The following is a 9,853-nucleotide window of genomic DNA, read 5'->3' on the forward strand; positions in this document are numbered from 1 at the left end:
TCCATTTCGCATATTACAGACTTCTAGAAATCTGTAATTCGTGAAATGGAATTTTTTTTTGGCAAATCATTAGTATATTTCAATTTTGCAAATCACAGATCTTCATTTCGTTTCGTTTCGCAAATTTAAGTAGGCCTTTTTGGCTGCGGACATCTCCAACTTTACTCGAAGCAACGATGTTTGAACGTATGTGGAATTTTAAAATCCTGCATATGTCGGAAGTAATTCCTTTCTGTCGGTACTGTCTATATGTAAGATTTTACGCCTGCAACTAACGGCATAATTTTCTTCAAGTCAGTAGTGTTTATATGTAAGATTTTACGCCAGTAACTAACGGCGCAATTTCTTTCAGTCGTTATATTATATACTGTAAGATTTTATGCCGTTAGTTAACGGCTTAAAATCTTACAGTATATACACCGACGCAGATAGAGGCGTAAAATCTTCCAGTCTAAAAACGTGTGTTATCGAGGGATAATAATAGAGACTTAAGCAAGACGCATTCATTTTTACGCTGATGCTAATTTTCGTGACATGACCTCAGGCGAAACGATGGTTTCTTTGAAACTACGAGTGAAACCTCGCAGAGTCAAACATAGTAGATATATTGTGAGTTATAAAACATTTGATCGAGTTGCCATTCGTTTATAACCTCAGTGTTTTAACCGCCGAGATGGAAGAAAACAAACCAGAGAAGAGGGGGTAAGCTGCTGCTCTATTGTTCACTTTCAGATCTAGTTAAAAAATGTGATCGCACAATTTCTCTTTACTTACGCACAGGACAAAGCGAAAAAATGCAAGGCTACCTTCGGAAGCAAAAGATGCCAGAGTAAATGCCGTCAATGTTGGTGGCATTTTTTCCACGTTTTTCCCTTTTTCTTGAAATTTCAGCAGTACTTTTCACTCTTAATTCAACGAAGTTGTTGCCTTACTCGTCATCTTTAGGGATTAACATCGACGATGGGAATAGTTTGCGCTCCAGCTGATTACAAGAAAATGGAAGGTAACGATTAATTTGCAGCTATAAATTCGACGGAAAGTTAAGTACAACTGAAATTTTGTCGAAATGATAATCTCTAACGAGGATTTCGAATGAAGGCCGCTCAGTGGCGATGTACCACGGCACGTGAGACCTTACCTCCGTCTGTTTAACATGCGGACACGCTCTCTAGACCGTGTCAAAGTTTAGTCTTCCTGCATTATACACTTTACACCTTAACAGAGAGAAAATATACGTGTCACAGAATCATCGAAGAAGAAAATCAGTTGTAGAAAAATATTATATATCTTGTTCAGTCTTTGTGTCAAATTATTGTCCGCGGTTCTTGATGACAATCACTTTTACTTTGCTTTGACATACTACAAGAGACCACAACAGGCGAACGCTTGCGCAAGTCTGCGCAGTTTTAAACGCAGTTAAAAAAAACATAATCTTTCGGCAATCTGAAGAGGAGCAATATCCCATACAGTAAAGAAGCAGTTTTCATATATACCCGGTGTACAATTTTGAAATAAATCAAAGAAATTACTGTGAAGTTGGCTATCGGCCAAGAATATGCAGAGTATGGTAATTTAACCGAAATTGTTTCTGTTTTTGTGCAATGCATTCTTTTAATAACCTTCGGACCAATTCGTAGCGAAAACATTTGTTGTATAAAGCTTATCGAAATGGTAGTGAAAACTGTGAATCAGTTGATTAATTTCGACTTTAACAGCTCTTTGCATCTGGCAATCTGTTAACTATAATACTATCGGCAGCTGCTTAAGGAAAAGTTTATTGAGACTAGTGTAACAGATTCACAGAGGAAAAATATCAATTGCACCAAACTATTGTTAATCTTGGTTCGGTAACAACAGTTATATTTGTGCCAAATTGTTGCCGGTTGTTCTTGAAAATTAAAAAGATTTTAATTTCTGTTTTATTCACAATAGTCTAAAAACAGACGCAGCACTGCCATTAAGTAATTGTCAGACCAATTCGTAGCGAAAACATTTGTTGTACAAAACTAATCGAAATGGTTGTTAAATCTGTTAATTAGTTGAAGAATTTCAAGTTTGACTGCATTTTACTTCCTATCCATTTTTAAGCAAAAATTTTGGGCGCGCGTATCTTCTAGGACATGTTATGAGACAGCCCGTTCAGCATCACTGCAAATTTTCTCCGCAACGCTGTAGTGGAAATACTGTTACATTGGTATATTAGATCAACATCTTCTTAATTGAACAGAACTCATAGAAGACCCAATGTACGAAGAAAAGGAGCGAAGAAGGAGAGCTTTTGAAATGTGGACTGAAGAGTCACACGAAGAGTTTGCAAATGGGTAAATATCCACTGATAACAAATATATATTTCTGATTTAGAGAGGAATTGTCAGGAACACGGAACGAAGAAAAAATCCTAGTTCCCCATGAGGATATAGACCCCAAACTTTATCGTGAGTCAAGCCATACGCTTTGTTTACAAGTAACGAGAGTTCAGCGTGGTGTTACGATCAGCATCGTCAAAAGCCAAACGCGGTGTACAGAGAAACCTTTAAGCAGAGGCGTCTATTACTCGCGTGGAAAGCGCGAGGTAAGAGCTTGGAGAAGGCGTGGGGAGAGTCACGCATGAAGAACACACACACACCAAAAAATAAAAAACACGAACGAAAACACGCACAAAATGACTTCCGTTTTATTAAGTCATGCGTGGAGTCGAGTACAAAAGTCAATATTTTGATGGTAACTTGTGATTCCTATCCAAAGCATTTTGCAAAACAAGAAGGAAAACTTCGAATCTGATCAGTAGTTTTGTATTGAAGAAAACATTTTTATCTTAAAACTTATCGTTGAGTACTTATCCACGTTTGTTAATTCTGTTACAAACAATCTATATTACAGTTAAGCTGTTGTTAAGTTCTCTCAAGTAAAGATTTTTACATTGTAGAGCGCTCTTCGATTGAGTGCCGGGAAGAAGCGAGCGGCGCGGCCAAGTCGCGATTGGTTTTAATTTTGAATCTGATTGATTTAGACAGTGGTGCATGTTTTCTGGACCCAATTCAGAGCGAAATAAAGCAAAACCAAAGCAAGTGGACTACACTTGACGCTTATTCGAAAATTGCTCCAAGGTGCTATTCGTTGGACAACTATCAGATTACAACAATATGAAGCTTCTCAATCAGAAAGTTAGACAATAATTTTAGTTAGTTATATCGTTAACAATTTCACAAAAAGGATCAACAATTTTTTTTCACTTTTTTATTGAATGTACAATTGTAAAGAATACTTTCTTAATGAAAAATGTTCAATTTTAGATCAATGTTATGATTAATTGATATCTTTAACGGTGGTATTTTTAATTACAATACCAAACATCTGGAAATGTAATGGCGTAGTAATTTGTGCGCTACTCAATTTATTTTTTTAGCGTTATGTGAAGAATTTTAAAGTCACTTTTAGTATAATATCGATAAATATTGCGACTATATTTCGAACAATGACGCAGAGTGGACGTTTTCTCTCCACCAGTAATTTGTACATAGCAGTGGCAGGTACGTCCACGTCCTCGTGGCGGTCGCCGTCGTGGTTTGCTAAAGGTCCCTACTACAACTCCGCAACCAGCAAATACGTGTAGTCAGCTATGTATTTGCACAAAGCGAAGCGTAGTGTCGAAATGTAACAATCACTTGTCTTTCTGAAAAACAATCTTTATGATAAGTAAGCAGGCACGTAGAGAAGGAGCAGATACTTTGGTAAATGTGAGCAGTTGTGTGTTTAATTCGACAACACAATATTTATGAAATTGTACAAACACGGAGAGTTTATAGTCATGAGAGATAGTTGTTATTCACGACATGAACTGTGAACGCTGCTGCGCTTAAAGGAAACCGTTAAGTCCTTCGCGCGTCAAATTATCTTCTTGGCGGCTTACTGTAATTTGCTAAACGAAACCGAATGAAAATCTGAAAAAATCGTAAATTACTTATTTCTATTTTGCAAATCATTAGCATATTTCCATTTCGCATATTACAGATTTCTAGAAATCTGTAATTCGCGAAATAATAAATTTCTATTTCGCAAATCACAGTAATTTGGTTTCGTTTCGTTTTGTTTCGTTTCGTTTCGCAAATTACAGTAGGCCTTTTTGGCTGCGAACATCTCCAACTTTACTCGAAGCAACGATATTTGAACCACGTGGAATTTTTAAAATCCTGCATATGTCGGAAGTAATTTCTTTCAATCGGTAGTGTTTATATGTAAGATTTTACGCAAGTAACTAACGGCGTAATTTCTTCCAGTCGGTAATGTTTATATGTAAGATTTTACGCCAGTAACTAACGGTGCAATTTCTTTCAGTCGTTATATTATATACTGTAAGATTTTATGCCGTTAGTTAACGGCTTAAAATCTTACAGTATACACACCGCAGCAGATAGAGGCGTCAAATCTTCCTGTCGGCGAGGTTAGTTTCTGTCATTGTTTTCTCCCAAGACATGAATGCATAATGAGTATAAGGCTGCGCGGAAATTTTATCGTGGAGGTAAAATCTCCAAATCTCGCTTTTTTACATGCTTTTCAAGCCTTGTAGCATATCTGGATAGTAGAGGAATATGCCTGCTGTCATTATCGAGGGGTAAAATCTCTTTTTTCATCGAGATTTTTTCAAGATATTCCGTTGTTAATGCATGCATTTTTACTCATATGCTAATTGCTCGTGACCCATCCTGTGACGTCATATGAACCGTTTTGGAGGGTGCAACGCAAGCCAACATTAGTAGAGTAAGAAACATTTGATCGAGTTGCCATTCGTTTAAAACCTCAGTGTTTTAACCGCCGAGATGGAAGAAAACAAACCAGAGAAGAGGGGGTAAGCTGTTGCTCTTTAGTTCACTTTCTCAGAAGACATGGTGCAAAAATATGTTCTAACAATTTTTCTTTACTTACGCATAGGACAAAGCGAAAAAATTCAAGGTTACCTTCAGAAGAAAAATATGTCAGAGTGAGTGCCGTCAATGTCGGTGGTATTTTTTCCACGTTTTTCCCTTTTCCTTGAAATGTCAACAATGCTTTTCACTCTTCATGCAACAAAACTGATGCCTTCCTCTTCGATTTTAGGGATCAAAGACTGAAAGAGTCTGTGCTCCAGCTGATTACAAGATAATGGAAGGTATAGCGATTAATTTGCAGCGATAAATTCGACGGAAAGTTAAGTACAGCTGAAAGTTTGTCGAAATGATAATCTCTAATGAGGAATTCCAATGAAAGCCGGCGGCGATGTATCACGACATGTAAGACCTTACCTCCGTCTGTTTAGCATGCGAACACGCTCTCTAGCCCGTGTCAGGGTTTCGTCTTCCGGCATTATACTTTTTACACCTTAACAAAGAGGAAAGATACGTGTCACAGAATCATCGAAGAAGAAAATCAGTTGTGGAAAATTATTGTTAATCTTGTTCAGTCTTTGTGTCAAATTATTGTCCGTTGTTCTTGGTGATAATTCAGTTTACTTTGCTTTGACAGACTACAAGAGACTACAATAGGCGAACGCTTACGCAAGTTTGCGCAGTTTTAAACGCTGTTAGAAAAAAAACCTTTCCGAAATCTGAAAAGGAGCAATATCCCATACAGTAAATAAGCAATTTTCATATATACCCGGTATACATTGTTAATATTTACATATGTTATAATTGTTAATTGTTTCTGTTTTTATGCAATGCATTCTGTTAGTAACCTTCGGAACAATTCGTAGCGAAAATAATTTTTGTATAAAGCTTATCGAAATGGTAGTTAAAACTGTGAATCAGTTGAATAATTTCGACTTCAGCTGCATTCAGTACATCCGGCAATCTGTTAATTATAATACTATAGGCAGCTGCTTAAGGAAAAGTTTATTGAGACTAGTGTAACAGGATCACAGAGGAAAAATATCAATTGCACCAAACTATTGTTAATCTTGGTTCGGTAACAACAGTTATCTTTGTGCCAAATTGTTGCCGGTTGTTTTTGAAAATTACAAAGATTTTAATTTCCGTTTTATTCACAACAGTCTAAAAACAGACGCGGCGCTGTCATTTCTTAATTGGCAATTCATTTGAGCTTAAAGTGTATTTGTTGCGAGAAATTACGTTTACAAATTTGACATTTTGGAATTAAAATCCGCCATCTTTGTTATGACTTAGCTAGGACGTAGCAATAGTCAGCTTTGTCAGACCAATTCGTGGCGAAAATATTTGTTGTACAAAACTAATCGAAATCGTTGTTAATTCTGTTAATCAGTTGAAGAATTTCAAGTTTAACTGCATTTTAATCCCATCCATTTTTAAGCAAAAATTTTGGGCGCGCGTATCTTCTAGGACATGTTATGCGACAGCCCGTTCAGCATCACTGCAAATTTTCTCCGCAACGTTGTAGTGGAAATACTGTTACATTGGTATGTTAAATCAACATCTTCTTAATTAAACAGAACTCATAGAAGACCCAATGAACGAAGAAAAGGAGCGAAGAAGGAGAGCTTTTGAAATGTGGACTGAAGAGCCACATGAAGAGTTTGCAAATGGGTAAATATCCACCGATAACAAATATATATTTCTGATTTAGAGAGGAATTGTCAGGAACACGGAACGAAGAAAAAATCCTAGTTCCCCATGAGGATATAGACCCCAAACCTTATCGTGAGTCAAGCCATACGCTTTGTTTATAAGTAACAAGAGTTCAGCGTGGTGTTACGATCAGCATCGTCAAAAGCCAAACGCGGTGTATAGAGAAAACTTTAAGCAGAGGCGTCTATTACTCGCGTGGAAAGCGCGAGGCAAGGGCTTGGAGAAGGCGTGGGGAGAGTCACGCATGAAGAACACACACACACCAAAAAATAAAAAACACGAACGAAAACACGCACAAAATGACTTTCGTTGTATTAAGTCATGCGTAGAGTCGAGACGTCAAAGGTGTGAAAGATAGTAAATGAGTATGACTAAACGCATTGATATTTTTTCTTTTTTAAATAAAAATGTTTCACCACAAAAGAGTTAGTTAATGTTTTAAAATGGTCATCTACTTTATTCGCAGACTGGCTGAACATGGAAAGAAATTCAGCAAAGTGGCTAACCATCTTCCGGGAATGGTATTATGGCCCTATAAATATTATTAAACTGGATCCGTTCGTGTTAATCGTCAGACAATAATATAACATATTTTCAAAGAATTCAGTGATTTGAGAGAGCTCTAGATTCAAACGCTAGCTTTGGCTAAACTTTTCTTGGTGAGAAATTGATTTTTCCGTGAAGAATCTAAAATCAGTCGTTTACTCAATTGGGGAGTTTAAGAAACGACGGCGGTGACGCCGTGGACATCGTCGGTTGAAAAAATGAACTTACATTTTATCTACGAATCTCGCGATACTCTAAAGTCATTTAGAATGCTTCTCACTACCAGAACTATTTCAAACTGAAAATGGAACACAGTGCTAGACTAGAAATAGAAATTTAAAAAATTAGCCGTCGTCCTTCAGAGAATGCAAAGTTTGGTCATTTCACGTTGTTGTTTTGCGGTGGACGCAAACAAAATTTACAAAGATTTATAATCCATGTGCACAGTTGTACGGAAGCTGATTAGCGCTAACCCAGGGTTAAATTTTAATCTCGGATTCTTTATTCCTATGTTCAAAGTTCTTTTTTAGATAATTTTCCCTATTCTTTTTAGAGCATCCAATCATCGATTTGTAGACAAAAATAATTATGCTGAAATTTCGTTTGAAGCTTTCAGATCTTAAATTAGATTTCACACTAACCCTGAGTTACCCAGCTTTGAACAACCCAGCCCTGCTCATTAAACCTTTTGTTTAGTGACGTTCCCGTTGCCGTTGCCGTTGCCGTCGTGGCTTTCTTAAACTCCCTATTATTTGATACTGAGTGTCCTTCGGTTGTTTTTCAGACTGCAGCAGACTGTGTAGAACATTACTACATGACCAAACCCTTTGACTTCAATTTCGAGAAGGTGAGTAGAACGTTATCGTGGCGACCTGGGGCACACAAAGGCCGATCAGATCAAAAGTAGATATGACAAGAAGCCTGTGAGAATTCAAGGAGTAAAAAGAACTAACGTGAGCCAGCCTCAAACGCGGGAAAATGCAAGAGACTACGTCACGATTGATCTATGTTTTGCATCTGATTGGTTCAGGGGATGGCACGAGTTTTCCAGACCAATCAAAGAGCGAGGTGAAGCAAATCAAGGCACGCCCAGATCACTTCCGGTGACAAAAATAGACAAGTGCATGAATATATAGATAGATAAATATATAAATGGAAAATAAAAAAAAAGCGTGCGTGGAACCGGGGCTAAAAAGCGTGCTTACCTGTCTTCAAATTTTGTACGTGTTCTTTTCTCACGACTGACTAATACGCTGCGAAATTATTTCCTTCCTTCGACCAACTGATACGCAGAGGGATTCCTCGTGGTGCAGAAAAGCATTTAATTGCATAGCTATTTAATCTCACTTTCTGTTGCTTTACAATCAACAGTGGCAGGCTAGGGAAAACGCCAAAGACGACGGCTTAAAGCCTTCATCAATAGAGTCCAAGGGTACTTCTTGTGAAGGGGCTCAAGCATCAACCACATCTGAGCCCCAGTAAAGCTCTCCTGTAAGTGAACTATTGGACGTAACAAGAGAGGAGAAACTGAGGAGAGGAGGAGATAGATTAAACGCCGAGAACTTTAACATAATAATCTATTTTAAAGCTATGTAGATAAGTTTCAAGTGAGGAAATATCGAGTAAATTTTTGATTATTTAATAAAATTAATGATCACGAAGAACGAAGGTCGCAGAAACGTAAGTTTTATTTACAATCTTATTTGCCTACATTACACAGCCTTTGACTGGAAGATTACACACATGGAGTCAACATTTTCGATCGATAATGAACGCCTAGCTGATCTTTTTAAACTGCAACCCTTCTGATCCCATTAAAAAGTACCCCTGTGGCTCGGAAGTTGGTTAGCAGGGAGGGAAAACTCCCGTAGGATTGTTCCCCGTTAGTGTCACCGGAAAATGACTCCCCTGGCCTGGCTCAGAAGAGGTTAGCAGGGAAGGAAAAAGCCCGTGGGATTCTTCTTTCAGTGGTTTTATCTGGAGACAGAAAAAATTAACGAGAGATTTCAGGTCAGAAATCTGTAACATCTATTCATGTTCAGGCATTCAAGGCGTAATTGCTAAAAAGGGACACCTGAAACGAAACGACATCATAAACTGATACAGTATTACCCAGTTTCTCCTCTTCTAAATATGTACCGCCTTGCAGGTTTCATTGGCTAAAATCCTTAAATTCATTGAAGTTGCCAGTTTGCATCAGATCAGTGAGGTTCTCTCGTTGTTTAACTACGAGAATGTCAATAGCAGCCGTTAAAAGTGTCGAGGGCGAAGGCTTTTTAACATTTTCTTTCACCTTTGAGGGTAAAGATCGAAAAATGCAGCGCAGCAAGAATGAAGTCTTGTCGAAGGCTTTGACGAGAGCCGAACTTTCCTCGAAGAAGAAAGCGAAAAAGGTGAAAAGAAGTGCTGATTTAAAAATAAGCATAGGAAAAACACCGAAAAACCATGAAGAGTTCCTCAGAGACAGAAACACTCAGTATAGAGACTATTTACAAAAACATACTATTTTTTCTATTTTTTTTAAAGTTGTTTTAAAGGAAACGATTATATTTGTCATCCTAAAATATTTTAGATGCACCTAAACCTTTTGTAACTTCTGTTTTTACAATGATCTTAAAGGCTACAAAAGTCAATATTTTTATGATAACTTGTGATTCCTATCCAAAGCATATTGCAAAACAAGAAGGAAGACTTCGAATCTGAACATTTTTATCTTAAAACTTATCGTT

The 9,853-nt window shown here is 37.4% G+C and overlaps 1 protein-coding gene across 1 annotated transcript; it reads left to right on the forward strand.

The window, feature by feature from the left end:
- The first annotated feature begins 3,394 nt into the window (after positions 1–3,394).
- Positions 3,395–8,770, forward strand: LOC149034633 (uncharacterized). Its single transcript, XM_089193701.1, has 7 exons — positions 3,395–4,846; positions 4,930–4,978; positions 5,095–5,146; positions 6,443–6,536; positions 7,045–7,099; positions 7,909–7,971; positions 8,496–8,770. The coding sequence occupies exons 1-7, from the start codon at positions 4,818–4,820 to the stop codon at positions 8,604–8,606; spliced, it is 453 nt and encodes a 150-aa protein (XP_089049827.1). The 5' UTR covers positions 3,395–4,817; the 3' UTR covers positions 8,607–8,770.
- The last annotated feature ends 1,083 nt before the right edge of the window (positions 8,771–9,853 follow it).

Source organism: Pocillopora damicornis, chromosome 14 (assembly GCF_964200805.1).
Source record: "Pocillopora damicornis chromosome 14, jaPocDami1.2, whole genome shotgun sequence".
NCBI lineage: Eukaryota > Metazoa > Cnidaria > Anthozoa > Scleractinia > Pocilloporidae > Pocillopora > Pocillopora damicornis.

Coding starts and splice junctions, on each gene's coding strand:
- LOC149034633 (XM_089193701.1), top strand. CDS start 4,818: ATGGAAGAAAACAAACCAGAGAAGAGGGG. Junction 4,847..4,929: donor AACAAACCAGAGAAGAGGGG/GTAAGCTGTTGC, acceptor ACTTACGCATAG/GACAAAGCGAAAAAATTCAA. Junction 4,979..5,094: donor CAGAAGAAAAATATGTCAGA/GTGAGTGCCGTC, acceptor CTTCGATTTTAG/GGATCAAAGACTGAAAGAGT.